Source organism: Petromyzon marinus, chromosome 11 (assembly GCF_048934315.1).
Source record: "Petromyzon marinus isolate PM22_M1 ecotype Great Lakes invasive population chromosome 11, UKy_Petmar_22M1.pri1.0, whole genome shotgun sequence".
NCBI lineage: Eukaryota > Metazoa > Chordata > Hyperoartia > Petromyzontiformes > Petromyzontidae > Petromyzon > Petromyzon marinus.
Genome location: NC_133677.1, coordinates 664799 through 687419, shown reverse-complemented (window position 1 = coordinate 687419; position 22621 = coordinate 664799). Strand labels below are relative to the sequence as shown.

The following is a 22621-nucleotide window of genomic DNA, read 5'->3' as shown; positions in this document are numbered from 1 at the left end:
CGCGAGATGTATGATTGTGAGAGTGTTTACGTGAGAGTTTGTGTACGTGCGCGTTGTAGGTCCAAGTGTTGCTTACCTGTAAGTTCACCTGGTATGAGAGTTGTGTGTTTGCGTGCGAGTGAATGTGTGTATGTGTGAGTGTACGTGCGAGTGTGTACGTGCAAGTGTGTGTACGTGCGAGTGTGTGTGTACGTGCGAGTGTGTGTGTACGTGCGAGTGTGTGTACGTGCGAGTGTGTGTACGTGCGAGTGAGTGTGTGTACGTGCGAGTGAGTGTGTGTACGTGCGAGTGTGTGTACGTGTGTGTGTGTACGTGCGAGTGTTGCTCACCTGTAAGTTCACCTGCTATGAGAGCTGCGTGTTTACGTGCGAGTGTGTACGTGCAAGTGAGTGTGTGTACGTGTGTGTGTGTACGTGCAAGTGAGTGTGTGTACGTGCGAGTGTTGCTCACCTGTAAGTTCACCTGCTATGAGAGCTGCGTGTTTACGTGCTAGTGGCGAGTTCAGCTGGCGCAGGGTGGAGTGAGTGAGTTTGCACTGCGACTCAGGCGAGACGCAGACGCCGTGCGCGTCACCTCCTGGGGGCGTGGGAGGGGAGCGACTGATTTTGCATGGGGAGAGATTCGCCACGGGGCTGTGGATCGATCTGGTCACGTTCTCCACAACAAAGCTACTGCTGATTATCCTGTGTTGTGTAGCGTGTACAGCTTTGTGTCGAACTAGGATCCTTAGTTATGAACATCTGTCAGAAAACAGCTGGCAGCTCACCAGCAATGGTTCAAGCAGAGCGTGACTCTGGCTGCTGAGACACTGGATGTCGAAACCGGTCCAAAGTTTGCAGTGCGTCGAACCAATGATACTGCGTCAATAACCACTCGCGCAAGACCGTGTGTCTGATGGGATGTGCAAAACATCATTTGAGATTTTATTTTTTCCCGAGTGGGGACAAAAAACCGAAGGAACGCGAAGTGCCCGCGCGTGCCCACACCACAAAGTCAAAGACGTCTCTGGCGAGGGCAACACGACACGAACTCCTCTCCCCCCGCTGATGCAGAGGGCGTCGTGGCGAGCAGCAGCAGCAGCAGGAGACCTCCACATTGGCAGCGAGCCCCTGAACATCGCCAGCCATTATTGCGCCGCATGTTCAGACACCAACTCACCTGTACCTGTGAACTCTACCCAAGTCTCCCCCGCACCCACCTATTACGTCACCCCCCACTCACCTCTTTGTCCGTCACGCACAGCAGAGAAATCCGCGGAAGCTCCAACCCCAATTCATTTCTTGGTGAAACACAAAGGAAAGTTCACTGTTGTTAAGGGGCCCTTGTGTTGTCGTCCCACGGGCACACCTAACCACACACCTGGGGACACGTCTCACCACAGGACGTGTTTGTGTAGGGCCCTTGTTGACAATCCACTACTGGAAGAGGGCCTCCCCACGCCTAAAACTCTCTTTATTTATTTTACCAGCTAAGGTCCCACTAAGCTATGTAGCTCTTTTTCAGAAGCGACCTGGCCACAAATGATCGCTCAACGAAGTGGCTTATCACGTGGAAATTGTAAAGCAGTAAAATACTTCAAAAGCACGTTTATAAATGTGGATTGCAAAACCGGAGGACTCGGAGAAAAATTCACGCGATCACGGGGAGAACTCGCGAACTCCAAATAAGCAGACGTCAGGGTCGGGTTCGAACCCACGACCTCCTGCATATCAGACGAGGACGTTAACTTGTCGCCACTGCGAGTCGGTGGAGGGTTCAAAGTGCCCGGGTGACGCAGAGGAACCAGACCACGTGACTCACACCGCGGGAGACACACCAGACATGACGTCCTCCTCCCGCTGCATGAGCGGATGCCGATGATGATGCTGCTGCTGCTGTGTGTCTTGACCTCACTGTGACTCAGAGGGTCCACGTGGAAGGCGCGGGAGAGTTCCCCCTCCACCCCCACATCACAGCGATCCCTAGGATCACTGCCGCCTCTAACACCACCATCACCACTTCCGTCACCAATACCGCGCTTACCATCACCGCCACAACACCCACGAACACCACGGCGCAGGTGACCTCGTTCCCTAATCGAACCTCGACGCTGGTCTCTCCCAGGCAAAGGGCAGAGTCCAAAGAACGGCGCTCGACCCCACCCCTCCCAACAGCTCCATTCCTTTTGTCTCCTCGACGACGGCATTGGCCATCGCGAGAGGCCGCCGCAACCCGGGAGGGTCACGAGTTCCCACCCTGCCGAGGGTGCCGGCGGTGGGTGCACTCGGCACGTGGCCCGTAATCTCGGTTATAGTCACTCAGGGTGCTTGACAGAGCTTGCACAACGGTGACAGCATATTATGTTGAACTTCTTTCGCACCGTACGTAGCCAACCGTGCTACTCGGAGGTGCGGGGGAAGGACAACGAGCTAAACAACAAGCTATTTCAAATAAATTCGTTTTCAATCGATATTTAAAAGTGCATAGCTCTAGTGGCTTCCTAATATCGGAAGAGCGTTACAGACGGCCGCAGAAGCGAATCTCAAAGCGCGTAATGCAGTTATCATCTTTGTTCGATGGGGAGCTAAAAGTCGCTACGAGGATAATCGGAAATTATTTAAATTTCAAGGGCGTGCGACCAGGATTGAGGAATGAGTGACAGCGATAGAGGGAACTTGGGGATCACGAAAGGGTAGAGGGATGGGAAGGAGTGGAGGGGCGAGAAGATGATGAGCAGTAGAGAAGAGGTGAGCTTTAAGAGACAGATCCTCGTCGGTTTACACGCAGGTATAGAAGTGGCCAATACGTGGACTGCAGAATACGTCTCAGGAAAAATCAGAACATCAAAAGTAAATAACAATTTTCGTGATTGCTAATGGAAAATAAAAAATCCCCGACTTAAGAATGAATGCATTAAATTGTAATGTAGCAACTCAGAGACGCTGTCTTGCTTATAAGTTATATATTACTAATATGAGCCTAGAATGTCTTGACCTAAAGCTTTCGTGACTGCAGGAATTCATATTCTTTAGGTCTTTCGGTAATGTCACGTAGATAGGTTCAAATTAAGAAATTGTCTATTTTCTTTTTATGAATTTGAACCTATAGAGCTGACTATAGACAACTTGGTGACTTTGTAGCTGCTACACGACATTCACTATAGAGCTGACTATAGACAACTGAGTGACTTTGTAGCTGTTACACGACATTCACTATAGAGCTGACTATAGATAACTTGGTGACTTTGTAGCTGTTACACGACATTCACTATAGAGCTGACTCTACACTGAGTGACTTTGTAACTGCTACACAACATTCACTATAGAGCTGACTATAGACAACTTGGTGACTTTGTAGCTGCTACACGACATTCACTATAGAGCTGACTATAGACAACTGAGTGACTTTGTAGCTGTTACACGACATTCACTATAGAGCTGACTATAGATAACTTGGTGACTTTGTAGCTGCTACACGACATTCACTATAGAGCTGACTGACTCTACACTGAGTGACTTTGTAGCTGCTACGCAACATTCACTATAGAGCTGACTATAGACAACTGAGTGACTTTGTAGCTGCTACACGACATTCACTATAGAGCTGACTGACTCTACACTGAGTGACTTTGTAGCTGTTACACGACATTCACTATAGAGCTGACTATAGACAACTTGGTGACTTTGTAGCTGCTACACAACATTCACTATAGAGCTGACTCTACACTGAGTGACTTTGTAACTGCTACACAACATTCACTATAGAGCTGACTATAGACAACTTGGTGACTTTGTAGCTGCTACACGACATTCACTATAGAGCTGACTGACTTTACACTGAGTGGCTTTGTAGCTGCTACACGACATTCACTATAGAGCTGACTGACGATATAGGAGACGTCGATGTATAACTTATTTCGCAGCCTTCCAAGACGATGATGGCGATCCCCCGCGGTGAAAGCGACGACGCTCCGGACCCCGAATCCCCCCAGCAGCCCCGAGCCTCGCTCCGCTTCGCCTTTGATTCACCTCGGCTCTGCCAGGCCCCTTTCCCCGAACTCTCTCCTCTGCCTCAAGACTCTCACACCCCCGGGGGTTCCATCTCCCCCAGTTACCCCACTTGACCCTGCCTGTACTCATCGCCGCAATCATTATTGACGGCCACTAGGCCCCGTGCTGTTCTTACAAAAACACTCACATCTACAGAGGACGCCAGCAGTACTTGGTACAGAATGTCACTGGTGAACTGTCACCACGGGCTCAATCCACCCCAGGTGATTGTTGGTCGTGGATGGCGGGGAGGTGCCTGCCGAGCTCCACCAGGGTGAGTGACTGCTGCGCTGGCCACCGCTGCGCTTGTGCAATAATCACCCCCAGTCGACGCCGATGTTTCCTTCGCTCCACTTTTGCAACGGTTAAAACAATAAATAAATAGATTACTCTTTTATTTAAATTCCTTACGCATATCACAGGTACCCTGGACTGGACGCTCAGAGCCCCGCCACCTCGAGTGAGCCAACAGCAACACAAGAACACGGGAAGAACATGGGGAGGCGCTAGAGATATCCACACGAGCTCCTCTTCACTGTGGACGGAGGCCTGCGCCCCAGTGTTGGGCTCCCCATTGCAGAGCACCCCAGCGTAGAGTGCCCCAGTGCGGGGCGCTCCAGTGTGGAGGGTCCTAGTGTGGAGCTCCTCAGTGTGGAGCGCCCCAGGATGAAGCTCCCCAGTGTGGAGCGCCCCAGGATGAAGCTCCCCAGTGTGGAGGGTCCCAGTGTGGAGGGTCCCAGTGTGGAGCGCCCCAGTGTGGAGCGCCCCAGTGTGGAGGGCCCCAGTGTGGAGGGTCCCAGTGTGGAGGGTCCCAGTGTGGAGGGTCCCAGTGTGGAGCGCCCCATTGTGGAGGGTCCCAGTGTGGAGCACCCCAGTGTGGAGCACCCCAGTATGAAAGAGCACCAGCTCTCACGTGAACCACGCCGATAGTGAAATCAACACCGGCGGCACTGCCCTGTGCTGGCGAACATCGCCCAAGCCAATGCCCGACGTGACGCCGTAACGACCCCGGAGTATCACAAGATTTTGTTTAAAAAACACACAAACATAAACACCAATTACGAAGAACATCGCGAGACAATTTAACAATAAAACTATCGATATGAGACAGCACATCAACACTCTGGGGTGGTTGCACACTGCACCGCTCTTCTCCGAGTCCACACAGCAGCGTCTCGGTAGCTCTGACGTAGCTGCAGTGAGAGCCGTGTTTGATGGAGTGGAATGGGTCGAAGTCGAGCAGGAAATCCGACGACCCTCTCCCTGTCAATAGCGGAAGCACTCCTGAAATGCTCTCGCACGGCCCCGGGTAACGCTCTCAGCACAACGGCCTCTTTATTCGTTGCGTACACGGCCCTGCCTGGAATTCTCCTGCAACGCCAGGCGCTACGTTACCTTCGCTGCATGGACTACACGCAAATCTACGTCGACCTGGGATCGGGCTGCGCGCTTTCATCCTCGCTCTTGCTCGTAAAACATTGGACACCGCATAATTTTCTCCAACGGTGATGAATCCGAGATCCTTCCCATTGACTTCTCCTACCAGCTGCCCAAGTTTGGCCCCCTCAGTCTGGTGACGAGCGGTCAGAAAGCGTACCCAACACACACAGCTACAAGTCTTGGTGTTTTCTCGGATCACTCTTTATCCGTCCACTCACATGTCAACAGGTTGTGAGGACATCGTTCTTTGATTTCCGCAATGTCGCCCAGCTGCATCACGTTTGTAAGTTATGATGACGCCATGAGGCCGGCCCATGTGCTCGTCTTGTCGTGCCTTGCTCTCTGGGGCCCCGAGTAGCCTCCTGAGTAGCCCGCAGTGAGTCCACCACGCGGCCACCAACACCACACCTCGCCGGGACCAAGATTCACCTGTGCTCACCTCCTCGTGTTGAAAACCTCTTCTGACAGCTTCCTCATCCCACACCTCCTCATGTCGTCACACCTCCCACTCCTTGCGTCACCTCTTCACGTCACTCCCCATCTTACCCCTCCTCGTCTCACTTCTTCATTTCCTTCTTCTCCTCATCAAACTCCTCATTGCTCCACACCTCCTCATCTGATAATTCGTAGGGATTCCAGAAGTTGAACAGATTGCCCTGTGTGGTGGTGGAGGGGAGGGGTGGGCGAGGCATCATGATTTTGCAGGCGTCATCTCCACACTGCTCATCATACCGCTCACCCCAACGGTCGCCACACTTCTCTCCACACCACTCACCACAGCACTTACCACACCACTCACCACACCGAATCTCCCTCACTGCAACACTTCACACTTTGCCCATCACAATGCTCACCACCCCGCTCACCTCCTCGCCACTCACTCCTCCCACCGCTCACCTGTGTGGGCTGCATGCACCCAAGTATGTCTTGCCAGCGACACTCGATGCGCAGGATAAGATTCTTCAGCTGGGGGTGGGGGGGGCGAGAGACGCGCGTGGGTGACGAAGACGACGACCACAGCCATGAAGATGGATTGCGGAGGCCGGACACCCAGTACAAGCAAAACAAGACCACACGCCCGTGCGTTGGCATGCGCGTGCGTTGGCGCGCGCGTGCACCTTGGAGCGGTAGAGGCGTTGGGGACTGTCCCGCACGTCATTCTGCACGCGACGCAGCAGCTCCACCAACTTCATCAGTGGTTTCTGAGCACGCAAAAAAAGACAGAGGTCACCCCGATAGCCTTAACAGACTATTGTGGAAAGTGCTGCCAAAGAGCACCTATGAAGGGTGGAACTGTACATGGGCAGGTAGGTGGCCCAGCATCACGCCTGTCTGCCTTTGTCTTCCGAGTGGCGACATTTACACCAGGAACTCATTTGAGTCGACACAGTGGAAGCCCAGGTCCGGCTCAGATACAAAGACAAAGATCCCCCGTATAGCCTTAACAGACTGTAGGTGCAAGTGCTGTTAGCGAGCACCTATGAAGGACGGAACGGTACACGAGGGGGTGGGTGGCCAGCACCACACCCGACCGCCTTTGTCTCCCTAGTGGCAATGTTTACACACCGCACCAGGTACTCATTTTAGGCTGAGTCGACCTAGGGGAGGCCCTGGACCGGTTCAGATAATCGTCACTGGTGTTGGCCGTGAGCGGGAATCGAACCCGAGTCGCCAGGTTCATAGCGCAGCGCGCTAACCGCTACACTATCGCTCCCCCCTCCGTGAGTGTGTGTGCGTATCTGAGCACACACACTCACGGACGCACACACACGCACTCAGACACAGGCATGAACACCACCCAAGCGTTGTTGACGGGCACCACCCACAGCAGCCCATGTGATGCAGCATGCACTCCATTATGACTCCGAATATTCCAGACTCTACGAGCACCGGGGTACGCAATGCACTCTGGCGACATCCCACGGCAAGCACCCGCTGGGCTTGCGAGAGGCGCTGCACACCGACGTACACGTCCGCCAGCGTCAGCAGCGAGCAGCTCAAGTAGCACGCCTGTGGGAAGGAGGTGGAGGGGTGTGAGGGGGGTGCGGGGGGGTGGGCGGGGGGCACAGAGACCACGGCGATTAGACGGGGTGGGGGGCAAGCGGAACGACGTCGCCCGTAGAGCGATTTCCAGAACGGGGCATTGTGGGAAGTGCTCCGGATCACACGGCTCCCATGGATCCTCACCTCCATGTCTCTCTTCAGCTGGTTGCCGCTATTGCCTCCCTCGCTCCGAGTTATGTCCCCCAACTCCCCCTCCTCCGTGTGAAGCAGCCGCACCAGCGAGCTCCACATCATCCTGGGCAGGAAAGGGAGCAGCAGCGAGACCTGCGGGAGTCACCGCACACACACACAGACAAAGATCCCCCGTGTAGCCTTCACAGACTTTTGGGGCAAGCGCTGTTAGAGAGCAACTATGAAAGTTGGCACGGCACACGAGGGAGTGGGTGGCCAGCATTACACACACCACCATGCACGCACACATAACATCCACCACTACCACCACCACATTCACCACCACGTAGAAAAAATACTACACTCATCACCCCCACTCACCGCCATGCACGCACACCGCCACTCATTCACCACCATGCACACATCCACAAAAGTGCCCTCACCTCCACTTCGTCTTTGCTGCCCTCCTCGCTGTGTGCGAACGAAAGCCGCGGCTCTTTCAGAAGCTGACCAATCACTGCCAAGCAGAGGCATCTTTGCAGTTGCCTGTTGCAAACAGCGGCATAGATTTATCAGGATCCAGATCAGATGCCTGTCACGGCCAATGGCATGGCACAGATGTGGCACTGGCTTAGATACCGGCGAGGCTCGGGGAGACTTAGGGAGGTGCGGGGAAGTACGGGGAGGTGCAGCACAGATTGTTATCGGAACTCTGAAAACAAAACGAAAAATGTCTCAAGCTGAATTTCGAGATTGTTTACCTCGCCGCTTTGAACGCAACCAAAACAAAATCATCTCAATTTACAGACCCTTGGAGAAATGATGGGCAGAGGACGGGGACGCTAGTGCGAGGGATGAGGAATACAATGAAGCAGCGGGGCAGCGCACGTGCCACGGGACGTGTGATACGTAACACGCAACGCATGACACGCGACGAGAAACGCGGGACGCGTGACACGGGGGGGAGGAGGTGCGCAGACACGGCTGCTGTGTTTGGCGCCACCGCCGTCACTTTGAGGGCGCCAGCGATACGTGCGCGTGCGTGCGTAGATGTGGGCATGCGTGTTATGTTTGTGCGCCCGAGTGAGCGAGCGTCACGGTGTGCGTGTGCGAGGGAAGTGGTCGCGTCGTGCTTAGTGCATTGGGCTGCGGACCCCGGTGACCCGAGTTTGAGTCCTGCTCACGACCAAAACAGTGGCAAATATTTTAACCGGTCCTGGGCTTCCTCTGGGTCGCTTCAGTCTTAAATGGATATCTGGTGCAGTGTGCAGCACTGGGGAGACAAAGGCGGCCGGGCATGGAGCTTGTCACCCACCCCCTCGTGTGTCGTTCCAGCCTTCATAGGCGCTTGTCTGTTAAATGAGTCAGGGTGTAAGAGTGTTGAGTGAGTGTATGTGTTCGAGAGCGATCGTGTAGAGCACCTGCAGCACGGCTCGTAGGAGGGCAGCATCTGCACGAGGCTGAGCAGGTTGTGATGGTGGCTCGACAGCTGGCTCAGCAAGCAGAGCAGAGGTGGCATCTACACATACACGGGGGGGTCAGCATATAACCTTAATCGACTGTTGGGGGAAGTGCTGTTAGCGAGCACCTATGAAGGCTGGCACGGCACATGAAGGGGTGAGTGGTTAGCACAAAGCCCGAACGCCTTTGTCTCCCAAGTGGCGATGTTTACACAACGCACCAGGTACTCATTTGAGGCTGAGTAAACTTCGGGGAGATCCAGAACCGGTTCAGATAATCGTCACTTGTGTAGGCCGTGAGCGGGAATCGAACTCGAGTCACCGGGTAGCGCAGTGCGCTAACCGCTACACTACCGCTCCCCGCAAACTCATATTCACTCACAATCACTGCAAAAAACAGCGGCAGAAGCACTCCACACAAAAAGGGGCATCCACTTGAGGAATCAAACCCAGGCCCTCGGTGTTGTTAGGCACGGACGTCACCACCGTGCCGGATGATGGCGGAAAGAGAAAACCGACGTCACCATCGTTATCGTCATGGTGAGCACCTGCTCTGCCCAGCACCGCACGCCGCCCAGAGCCACGTGCAGCAGCTGCTGGAGGTCGGAGGTCAGGGGTCGCAGGGCGGGGTCGAGGTTCAGGCGCCCGATGGCCAAGATGAGCAGTGAGAGCTCGCGGTCGGAGTAGGCGGAGGGGCAAGAAGACAGACAGCCCGCCAGCACCTGGAGGGTCGGCAACATTCGTACGCATGCACGGGTGTGGATACGCACTCACTCACGGGTAGGCACACATGCACGTGAACGTGTACGCATGCGCACGTACGCAGGCGTACGCACATGCAGACGCGTACGCGCAAGTATACACACACACGCACCACCGGTTCCACATCTCTCACCTGGAGCAGCATGGAGAGGCGGAGGAGCTGGGAGTGATTGGCAGTCCCAGCCTGCGCCGGTAAGGGGGCAGCCATGGGGGCAGCCAGGGAGGCAGCCAGGGGGGCAGCCGCATCCGCAGATAACCTGGAGGGTCAAGAACAGGGTCAGCATGGCGGCGGGGGAACAGGAAGGGGATGGAGGGAACAGGAAGGGGATGGACAGGGGGCATGGCACGAGTGTGGAGGGCTGGGCTCAGGGGGGAATGGGAGCATAGGGCGGATGGGATGGGGGCAGGGGACATAGCCTGAGGGAATGGGGGGGTGGGCAGAGCATTGGGTGTTGACGCAGGGGGGGGTGGAAGGGACCGGGGGCACGAGGAAGGCCGGGCACAGAGAGTGCGAGTAGAGGTGGGCGGGGGGGGCATAGGGGGTAGGAGCCAGGACACAGGAAGGGGGGCACACGAGTGGGGAGGGAGTGGGGCACGAGGGGTTGGGATAATTATCCAATACAATTACAACAGCATCACATACGGTACTAGTGGAGCGGTGGCACAGCCATTAGCGCACTGCGCTGTTTGCTTCCCGGTCACGGCAAACATCAGCGGTGAGAGAGTTTAGATGGTAGCTCATCGTGGCACGATGTGCCGTGGTGCGGCGCGGTGCAGTGTGGTGCGGCGTGTGACGTGCGTGGTATAATGTGGCGTGGCGTGGTGTGGTAGGGTGCGGTGGTGTGGCGCGGTAGGGCGTGGAGTGGCGTGGCGCGTACGTTGAGCAATGGAGGAGCTCGCCGACGGTGAAGTGGGGATGAGGGAAGATGGCGGAGTATGGGATGCCCAACATCGCCAGCGCCCAGAAGAACTCCAGCAGCGATGGCACCCACACAGCTGTGAGACGCATGCCGTACAAATCACACCGCGTCGATCATACTGTCACACTGCGTACGCCACACACACGCACCACACCAGCACACCCAGGTGACAAGGAGAGCCTCTCACGTCGTCCACGACTCCGGCTGCAGATTTTCCACAATGCCGCACGCGCCATATCTGCCTCCACGTCCCTGTCCACTCTCACCACCACCTGCACCCGGGAACAACGACATCATCACCAGCATCATCATCATCATCACCAACACCATCACCAGCATCATCACCAGCATCATCACCAGCATCATCACCAGCATCATTATCATCACCAGCATCATCACCAGCATTATCACCAGCATCACCATCAACACCATGATCTGCATCGCAAACAAACATAACTGATTATGCTGATGCTGGTGATGCTGCTGGTGCTGCTGCCGATGATGCTGCTTATCTCGGCACGCACCGAATCATCGATCAAACGATTCCCACACTCGTGACAAGCACACACACACACACAGCAAGCACACAGCGTGCAAACAGCGTGCACACAGCACACACCTGTGCACGTGAGAACCAATTATTTATGCCAATGAGATATTAAGGCGACGCTTAGCTAAGCGGTTTGAACTCCACTGTACAGAATGAGACAATAAAAAAGGGAGGATGAGGTGAGGGGTGAGGGCTGAGGGGTTACCCTGAAGAGCCATTGCTGCTCCCACTGCACTGGGCTGAGTCGAGACTGCACCAGCTCCACCAGCTCCAACAGGCCAGCACCACTGTGTTGACATCACACACACAACGGCATCGTTGTCGTCATCATCATCATCATCAAGCAGCAGCAACCGTGATCCAGCGACTGCTAGATGAAAGCTTCCCCAAGCCATCGCCATCTCTCACGATCCTGTGATGACGGGAGGAGAGAATTCCCAAATGCAGCAGTGCGAGGGAAGAAGCAGAGACCTGCAGCGTGGTGAAAGGGTGGGTGGGTGTCGAGTGAGTGGGTGTCGAGTGAGTGGGTGGGTGTCGAGTGAGTGAGTGGGTGTCGAGTGAGTGGGTGGGTGGGTGTCGAGTGAGTGGGTGGGTGGGTGTCGAGTGAGTGGGTGGGTGAGTGTCGAGTGAGTGGGTGGGTGGGTGTCGAGTGAGTGGGTGGGTGAGTGTCGAGTGAGTGGGTGAGTGAGTGGGTGAATGAGTGGGCGAGTCGTTTTGACCTGCAACACGATGGCTAAACAGTCTGGATGAATCAGCGAGTGAACGTCACGGGAAGAGTAGCCATGGTAGTAGCGGGGATAGAAGAGCGACACGGAGGAGACTGACCGCCAGTGTGTAAGCGAGTACAGTGAAGTAGGAACTGAGTGTTCGACCCCAGATACAACAGCAGCAGTAATGATTGCTCGGGCGGGCGACTCGGCGGTAGAGCGAGCGGCTCGCAATGGGAAGATTGCGAGTTCACATCCTGGTCGGAGTGGGCGAGTTAACCAAGCCTGTCATTCCTCTGTCCGGGGTCAGTACAATCGGTAACACGATGTGGGAAAGAACCGTCCCCGCAACAGGAACGTGGAATGTCCCCCTCTGACCCATTCGGGCTGGCCGAGAGCGTGAGCTCGTCTAGTTCACCGCGCCCGCCGCGCTCACCTGCGCAGCATGGTGCCCAGCGGCTCATCGGAGAGGCCGTCCAGCCGCAAGGGGGCGCTCGAAAAGGGTGCACCGCAACTGGCGCACGGCGGGCCCAGCAGCACCTCGCCGGGAGGGTGGTCCGGGACGGAGTAGACGGGGCCCATGTGGGCCTGGAGCACGTGCTGCAGCGAGCTGCCGCACGCACAAGCAAAGCGACGGTGCCCGGTCACGACGTGGCGGGGGATGTTCCCGACCGGGCGCCGGGGAGGGGGGGGTGGGAGAGTCGGGGAGCTTCGCGCACGACAAGCGGCTCTCAAACGCATTCGAAAAGGCGCCCTCAGCGGCAGCTGCCCCTGTTCGGCACGAGGCGCCTCAGCTCCTGGCTGCGAGATGGCATTCTCAGTATGCCGGTGGAGGCAGCGGTGATCGCTGCTGTGTTTTGTGTAAGCTCAGTTAAGTGATTTTCTCTGTCATTTTTACATTTAGGCAACTTTGGCAGGTGACGCCGGCACACAATGGCCGACTCGATTCGAATGAGGCACAAGGAGGAGCCCCAGCCAAGCGGGAATCAGCAGCCAGGTGCTGAGTCGGTGTCACAGTCCTCCAAACGCTCTGCGATCCTCTATATATGAAGGTGTTATTGGCCGATTAATGAGTGTGTATACATGTGGGAGGAAACTGAAGCACCCAGAGAAAACGCACGCGAGGCAACACTCTATCCCGCACAGTTGGAAGAGATGGAGATTACACAATGGGACCTTTTTTGCCAGTATCAAAGTATGGAAAAATAAGAATAGGTTTTACCTTTCTGGCAATAAAAACAAAACATGCTCTTATAATAGATGCATTGTCTTTGAAACTCATTGGTGTACACTTGAAACAGCCTTCTTTAGGGCAGAGTCTCACCAGTGTCAAACCAGAGAACCGATCAGACAATGCTTATATTATCAGAGCATGTTTTCTTTGCATGTTCACCACAAGTACGTGTGGTTAATGCAGACAGGATTCCTTGCAAAAAGTTTATATTTGGTGTTTGAACATCTTAACAGTTGTTTTATTGCGAGAATGGGTAAAACCTATTCTTGTTTTTTTTCATATATGGAGATTAGTCCTCACTTTGCCATGCTGCCTTCTCCTGGCGAGCAAGAGTATGGCCCCTCCTTGACGTCCACCCATGTGAAGGGAGTTTCACAACATCTGTGCGATGATCCAGCAACCCTTGCTGCCTCCACAGTGCTGGATCACAGGCCACGTGCATAGCCACCACTGCCGTGAAAATAATGATTGGTCTGGAACTCGGTTGTCTCGCAGCTCAGTGCATGTGTGTGTGATTACACGCGTGTGTAGCCACCACCACCACCACCATCAGAGATGGATGTGGGCATGGGGCTGCGCACGTTACCTAGGGAGGTTGGGCACCTCCTGGAGCTGCCGTTCAGACACCCCCTCCTCGTCCATCTCACCCTCGTCCTCCTCGTCGCTGGTGTGCGGCTGCCAGTGCAGGGCGCGGGGCAGGACAGCCCCCTCGCTCTGGGTACTGGGGGAGACGGCAATGGAGGTGAGTGCGGTGAGGTGGGAGGGGTTAGGCGGGGGTGCGAGGGGCGAGGTGAGGGAGGTGATAGAAGTGCCGGGGGTGAAGAGGATCCGAGGAGTGAGACAAGTGAAGGAAGCGAGTGGGCTGAGCGAGGGTGAGCGAGGTGAGCCCGAGTCTGGTGAGTGATGGAGAGTCGCGTGAGTGAGGGTAAGTCAGGTGAGGGTGAATGAGGGCGATTCAGGACTCACCGCTCTCTCTGCTGCGCTATGGCACGGAGCCGTTCCATGATGGGGGTCTCAGGGGACAGCCTAGTCGCCTGTTGCACCGTCCTTGTCCTCAGGCTCGGCAGCTCCTCCTCCTCGTCATCATCGTCGGCGTCATTACCACCACCACCACCGTCACAATGGTCAAAGGATGACTGCAACCTGTTCGTACGACCAGCCCTCCGTTCTCCACTGCCATCGTCGTCACTCTTTGTCGCGCCACTCGCTCGCCGCTTATTCCTGCCGCCCGAGGAGACGTCCAGCGCCAACTTGGAGGACGAGCATGTATGGAAGAGCACCTCGTCCTCCTGGAGTTTCTCCAGCACCAACACCGGCTTGTAGCTCATGGGCCGGCTCACCACCCTGCTCACCCCACCGCTCACCGCCCTATCCACCGCCCCACTCACCCCACCACTGCCACCACCAGCACCGGGACCATCACCACTACAACTGCGGCCGCCACCACCAGCACCGTCACCAGCACCACCGCTTGGAGCCCTAATCCGGGGCCCAAGGAAGACAATAGGGTCCATGGCGTTGACGCAGGGCCCGAGCTGGATTGATGGCAACATGACTTTTTCTGGTGCGGGGACCTCGGTGGGGAGAGATGCACCCCCTACACGCACGTAGACACACGTGGACACACACACGCGCACACACACGAGTTTTCGCGACACACTCATTAATTATCTAGGTGTGGGTCTTCTGGTTGGGCCGTGTGTCGAGAAATTATTACACTTGAGTTTTTGCCACACACTACTGCTGTGGGCATCTTCAGGAGGTGAACTAAGGCATCTCAGGGTGGAAACCACGTAGGTGACGTCCCTCACAGCAACCCAATACGTCTCGTGGCGCGGTGTAACGGAGCTGTCAGAAGACCGGGGAAAGGGCAGAAATGAAAACGTCAAATTGTGGCGACTAGGAGCTAGGGTGGATGCGACCTCTGACTCCTATCCAGGGGTCGTGTTGTAACCTACCGAGGTCGCTCAACGGTTTGGGCTTGAAGAAGTTGGTGATCGGCTGGGACCTGTGTGGGGGAGAGAGGCAAGGAGAGCGGAGACTGTGGTAGATTGGGAGAGAGTGGGAGAGATCATATGACTATCGTTACCACCACCTCCATCACAATCACCATCACATCCCACCACCACTACCAACAAGACCAACTCCACCACCAATCGTCCGCGAACCTGATGGGGCAACCCTAAACCACATCTGCACAAACCATGGCAGCAGATGCGGATACTTGACGCAAACATTTAAAAAGTAAAACTCCCCGGTGTGCGACTGTGGACAAACCACCCAGTACAGAAACAAGGAACAATAAACTGTAGACTCAAAACCCGATTCACCAAGACGAAGAAGGCATCATAAGAGTGATGCAGCACTCCGCTACTCCTAACACGAACATCTGACTCATCAACCACAATGTAAATTAGAGTCGTTTCTCTACAGTCTACATCAACCTATGAAGAAAACCGCCATCACCACTTTCACCACCACCACCACGACGAATCACGACCCTGTAGCCCTGTTTCTGGGGTTTGGAGATTGGATCACTGTTGTTTTCCTTAAGGATGGTAATAGGTGTGGCGTTGAAAGTTACTATCTGGAAGGACTTAAAGAGTGATTTGTGACCACGTGCTCCTGAGGCAGTTTCCATCTCCTCAGCAGCCTGCGAGGGTAGGCCTAGGGTAAGCCTCCTCACTGTCAGTTTTATAAACACTTAACCCAACTGAAACACCACATTACCCGTGCCAGGCAAGATATACACCCACTTCTACAAAGACGTACACATACACCGTACAGGCGTACATTACATATCTCATCACATTGACTTAACCCTTAAAAATAACCACCTCCTCAGCCACTTAAAACATAACTTAATACATTATTTTGTATTAAAGTAAATAAATCAATGAGCATATTTATACCCTTAAAATTAATTAAATGCAGTATAAATAATAATTGCGGTTGTTAAAACGTGTGTACATCCTCAGGAGTAAGTCTCACCTCAGGACTTTGAAGGCAGCAAAAACATAAAATTATAATAAAAATATAATAATAAAGAATAATAAACTCCTGCAGTACATACAAACGCGTGTAGAAGACATACACAAGTACAAAACGAGACAAAGGTCCCCATATAGCATTAATATAATGTAGGGGCAAGTGCTGTTAGCGAGCACCTCGGAAGGCCGGCACGGTACACAAGGGGTGGGTCGTAGGGCTGAACGATTTGGGGAAAATATCTAACTGCGATTTTTCTGACAGATAATGCGCTTTGATTTGTGATTTTAAAAAATGTAAGTCAAGCTTCAGTTCAATATTCACTGTGTAATAGATTTAAACATGTGATGGGTCATTACCACGTGATACCATCAAAATATGAACTGCTCTATATATTCTAATGCAAGGATGAAAACTTAAAATCTATGAATTGCTTCCAACATGTATTTATTAAAAATGTTTTAATTGAAATAGAACAATGAAACGTAAGAAAAATTGTTAAGTTAAATAAATAAAGTTATAATAATTGAAAATAAAACAATTCCAAGAAGAAAGTAATGACTTTTCAAATCGCAAAAAAATGCAGCCTTTGCGATTTACTAAACGCATTGTTTCAAATTGCGATTTCGATTTAAAATCGATTAATCGTTCAGCCCTAGTGGGTGGCCGCCTTTGTCTCCCCAGTGGCGATGTTTACACATCGCACCAGGTACTCATTTGAGGCTGAGTCGACCAAGGGGATGCCTAGGACCGGTTCAGATAATCGTCACCGGTGTTGGCCGTGAGCGGGAATCGAACTGGTTCGGGTTCGTAGCGCAGCGTAGCGCTAACAGCGCTAACAGCTAACAGCGCTACACTACCGCTCCCCGAGCACACAGCCAGCAGCACACGCACGGTGCACACAGACAGACGCCTCCACTAGCACACAGACAGACGCCTCCACTGACACACAGACAGACGCCTCCACTGACACACAGACAGACGCCTCCACTGACACACAGACAGACGCCTCCACTGTCACACAGACAGACGTCTCCACTGTCACACAGACAGACGCCTCCACTAGCACACAGACAGACGCCTCCACTGACACACAGACAGACGCCTCCACTGGCACACAGACAGACGCCTCCACTGTCACACAGACAGACGCCTCCACTAGCACACAGACAGACGCCTCCACTGACACACAGACAGACGCCTCCACTAGCACACAGACAGACGCCTCCACTGACACACAGACAGACGCCTCCACTGACACACAGACAGACGCCTCCACTGACACACAGACAGACGTCTCCACTGTCACACAGACAGACGCCTCCACTAGCACACAGACAGACGCCTCCACTGACACACAGACAGACGCCTCCACTGGCACACAGACAGACGCCTCCACTGACACACAGACAGACGCCTCCACTGACACACAGACAGACGTCTCCACTAGCACACAGACAGACGTCTCCACTAGCACACAGACAGACGCCTCCACTGACACACAGACAGACGCCTCCACTAGCACACAGACAGACGCCTCCACTGACACACAGACAGACGCCTCCACTAGCACACAGACAGACGCCTCCACTGACACACAGACAGACGCCTCCACTAGCACACAGACAGACGTCTCCACTAGCACACAGACAGACGCCTCCACTGACACACAGACAGACGCCTCCACTGACACACAGACAGACGCCTCCACTGACACACAGACAGACGTCTCCACTGTCACACAGACAGACGCCTCCACTGACACACAGACAGACGCCTCCACTAGCACACAGACAGACGCCTCCACTGACACACAGACAGACGCCTCCACTGACACACAGACAGACGCCTCCACTAGCACACAGACAGACGCCTCCACTGACACACAGACAGACGCCTCCACTGACACACAGACAGACGCCTCCACTGACACACAGACAGACGTCTCCACTGTCACACAGACAGACGCCTCCACTAGCACACAGACAGACGCCTCCACTGACACACAGACAGACGCCTCCACTGGCACACAGACAGACGCCTCCACTGACACACAGACAGACGCCTCCACTGACACACAGACAGACGTCTCCACTAGCACACAGACAGACGTCTCCACTAGCACACAGACAGACGCCTCCACTGACACACAGACAGACGCCTCCACTAGCACACAGACAGACGCCTCCACTGACACACAGACAGACGCCTCCACTAGCACACAGACAGACGCCTCCACTGACACACAGACAGACGCCTCCACTAGCACACAGACAGACGTCTCCACTAGCACACAGACAGACGCCTCCACTGACACACAGACAGACGTCTCCACTAGCACACAGACAGACGTCTCCACTAGCACACAGACAGACGCCTCCACTGACACACAGACAGACGCCTCCACTAGCACACAGACAGACGCCTCCACTGACACACAGACAGACGCCTCCACTAGCACACAGACAGACGCCTCCACTGACACACAGACAGACGCCTCCACTAGCACACAGACAGACGTCTCCACTAGCACACAGACAGACGCCTCCACTGACACACAGACAGACGCCTCCACTGACACACAGACAGACGCCTCCACTGACACACAGACAGACGTCTCCACTGTCACACAGACAGACGCCTCCACTGACACACAGACAGACGCCTCCACTAGCACACAGACAGACGCCTCCACTGACACACAGACAGACGCCTCCACTGACACACAGACAGACGCCTCCACTAGCACACAGACAGACGCCTCCACTGACACACAGACAGACGCCTCCACTGACACACAGACAGACGCCTCCACTGACACACAGACAGACGTCTCCACTGTCACACAGACAGACGCCTCCACTAGCACACAGACAGACGCCTCCACTGACACACAGACAGACGCCTCCACTGGCACACAGACAGACGCCTCCACTGACACACAGACAGACGCCTCCACTGACACACAGACAGACGTCTCCACTAGCACACAGACAGACGTCTCCACTAGCACACAGACAGACGCCTCCACTGACACACAGACAGACGCCTCCACTAGCACACAGACAGACGCCTCCACTGACACACAGACAGACGCCTCCACTAGCACACAGACAGACGCCTCCACTGACACACAGACAGACGCCTCCACTAGCACACAGACAGACGTCTCCACTAGCACACAGACAGACGCCTCCACTGACACACAGACAGACGCCTCCACTAGCACACAGACAGACGCCTCCACTGACACACAGACAGACGCCTCCACTAGCACACAGACAGACGCCTCCACTGGCACACAGACAGACGCCTCCATTGTCACACAGACAGACGCCTCCACTAGCACATAGACAGACGCCTCCACTGACACACAGACAGACGCCTCCACTAGCACACAGACAGACGCCTCCACTGACACACAGACAGACGCCTCCACTAGCACACAGACAGACGTCTCCACTAGCACACAGACAGACGCCTCCACTGACACACAGACAGACGCCTCCACTAGCACACAGACAGACGCCTCCACTGGCACACAGACAGACGCCTCCACTAGCACACAGACAGACGCCTCCACTGACACACAGACAGACGCCTCCACTAGCACACAGACAGACGCCTCCACTAGCACACAGACAGATGCCTCCACTAGCACACAGACAGACGCCTCCACTGGCACACAGACAGACGCCTCCACTAGCACACAGACAGATGCCTCCATTGTCACACAGACAGACGCCTCCACTAGCACACAGACAGACGCCTCCATTGTCACACAGACAGACGTCTCCACTGACACACAGACAGACGCCTCCATTGTCACACAGACAGACGCCTCCATTGGCACACAGACAGACGTCTCCACTGGCACACAGACAGACGTCTCCACTGACACACAGACAGACGCCTCCACTGACACACAGACAGACGTCTCCACTAGCACACAGACAGACGCCTCCACTAGCACACAGACAGACGCCTCCACTGGCACACAGACAGACGTCTCCACTGGCACACAGACAGACGTCTCCACTGGCACACAGACAGACGCCTCCACTATCACACAGACAGACGTCTCCACTGACACACAGACAGACGTCTCCACTGTCACACAGACAGACGTCTCCACTGACACACAGACAGACGCCTCCACTGGCACACAGACAGACGCCTCCACTGGCACACAGACAGACGCCTCCACTGACACACAGACGCCTCCACTGACACACAGACAGACGCCTCCACTATCACACAGACAGACGTCTCCACTGACACACAGACAGACGTCTCCACTGTCACACAGACAGACGTCTCCACTGACACACAGACAGACGCCTCCACTGGCACACAGACAGACGCCTCCACTGTCACACAGACAGACGTCTCCACTGACACACAGACAGACGCCTCCACTGGCACACAGACAGACGCCTCCACTGACACACAGACAGACGTCTCCACTAGCACACAGACAGACGCCTCCACTGACACACAGACGCCTCCATTGTCACACAGACAGACGCCTCCACTGGCACACAGACAGACGACTCCACTAGTACACAGACAGACGCCTCCATTGGCACACAGACAGACGCCTCCACTAGCACACAGACAGACGCCTCCATTGTCACACAGACAGACGCCTCCACTGACACACAGACAGACGCCTCCACTGACACACAGACAGACGTCTCCACTAGCACACAGACAGACGCCTCCACTGGCACACAGACAGACGTCTCCACTAGCACACAGACAGACGCCTCCACTGACACACAGACAGACGTCTCCACTAGCACACAGACAGACGCCTCCACTGACACACAGACAGACGCCTCCACTGACACACAGACAGACGCCTCCACTAGCACACAGACAGACGTCTCCACTGACACACAGACAGACGCCTCCACTAGCACACAGACAGACGTCTCCATTGGCACACAGACAGACGTCTCCACTAGCACACAGACAGACGCCTCCACTGACACACAGACAGACGCCTCCACTAGCACACAGACAGACGCCTCCACTGACACACAGACAGACGCCTCCACTGACACACAGACAGACGTCTCCATTGGCACACAGACAGACGTCTCCACTAGCACACGGACAGACGCCTCCACTGACACACAGACAGACGTCTCCATTGGCACACAGACAGACGCCTCCACTAGCACACAGACAGACGCCTCCACTGACACACAGACAGACGCCTCCACTAGCACACAGACAGACGTCTCCACTAGCACACAGACAGACGCCTCCACTAGCACACAGACAGACGCCTCCACTGTCACACAGACAGACGCCTCCACTGGCACACAGACAGACGTCTCCACTGTCACACAGACAGACGCCTCCACTAGCACACAGACAGACGCCTCCACTGACACACAGACAGACACCTCCACTAGCACACAGACAGACGCCTCCATTGTCACACAGACAGACGCCTCCACTAGCACACAGACAGACGTCTCCATTGGCACACAGACAGACGCCTCCACTGACACACAGACAGACGCCTCCACTGGCACACAGACAGACGTCTCCCCGCGCCTCACCGACTCCCCGCCTCGCGTCGCTTCCTCTTCGTGCCCCGCGCCCGCGGCTCCATCCTCACGGCAGGGGGGCTCGGCAGGGGGCGCAGAGGCGACCAGCCCGGCCGCGTGCGACTCCCCGGGACCCACGGTCCCAGCGCGGAGCGATCAGTCTGGATGATACTCCTGTACGATACTCCTGTACGATACCTGTTCCAGCGTGGAGATCCCAGCGCTGAGGCATCAGTCCGGGTGTTACTCTGCTGCGAGCCCCACCGTGAAGATCCCAGCGTGGAGGGATCAGTCTGTATTTACAGTACTATCCTGCAAGCCCCAGCGTGCAGGGCCCAGCGTGAAGGTCCCAGCGTGCAGGTCCCAGCGTGCAGGTCCCAGGGTGAAGGTCCCAGCGTGCAGGTCCCAGCGTGCAGGGCCCAGCGTGAAGGTCCCAGCGTGCAGGTCCCAGGGTGAAGGTCCCAGCGTGCAGGTCCCAGCGTACAGGTCCCAGCGTGCAGGTCCCAGGGTGAAGGTCCCAGCGTGCAGGTCCCAGCGTGCAGGGCCCAGCGTGAAGGTCCCAGCGTGCAGGGCCCAGCGTGAAGGTCCCAGCGTGCTGGGCCCAGCGTGAAGGTCCCAGCGTGCAGGGCCCAGCGTGCAGGGCCCAGCGTGAAGGTCCCAGCGTGAAGGTCTCAGCGTGAAGGTCCCAGCGTGCAGGTCCCAGGGTGAAGGTCCCAGCGTCTTAGCTTCACATCTTCCCAGTCCCGCGCTTCCGTTATTACGAAAAGCCCCGGCCCACAGTGACCCCGCCCCA

At 55.2% G+C, this 22621-nt stretch overlaps 2 protein-coding genes across 3 annotated transcripts in view; both read right to left on the bottom strand.

The window, feature by feature from the left end:
- Positions 1-4277, bottom strand: part of LOC116941415 (semaphorin-4E-like) — a 34309-nt gene extending 30032 nt beyond the window's left edge. The window contains exon 1 of the mRNA XM_032952505.2: positions 451-4277. The gene's annotated coding sequence lies outside the window, so the exon portion shown is untranslated. The remainder of the gene's footprint in view (positions 1-450) is intronic.
- Positions 4278-4406: 129 nt separating this feature from the next.
- On the bottom strand, positions 4407-22621 carry LOC116941416 (protein FAM178B-like). Of its 2 annotated transcripts, none has more exons than XM_032952506.2 (17): positions 21841-22621; positions 15235-15317; positions 14243-14873; positions 13863-13997; positions 12479-12652; positions 11541-11622; positions 10973-11057; positions 10744-10861; positions 9999-10122; positions 9652-9825; positions 9065-9162; positions 8087-8189; positions 7656-7796; positions 7401-7478; positions 6587-6670; positions 6366-6434; positions 4407-6124 (listed from the first exon to the last, which is right to left on the bottom strand). In XM_032952506.2, exons 1-17 carry the CDS (start codon positions 21891-21893, stop codon positions 6026-6028), a joined length of 2331 nt encoding a protein of 776 aa, XP_032808397.2. In that variant the 5' UTR covers positions 21894-22621; the 3' UTR covers positions 4407-6025. The 2 variants fall into 2 exon arrangements, with proteins under 2 accessions (XP_032808397.2, XP_032808398.2); XM_032952507.2 differs by having other exon boundaries at positions 15235-15284.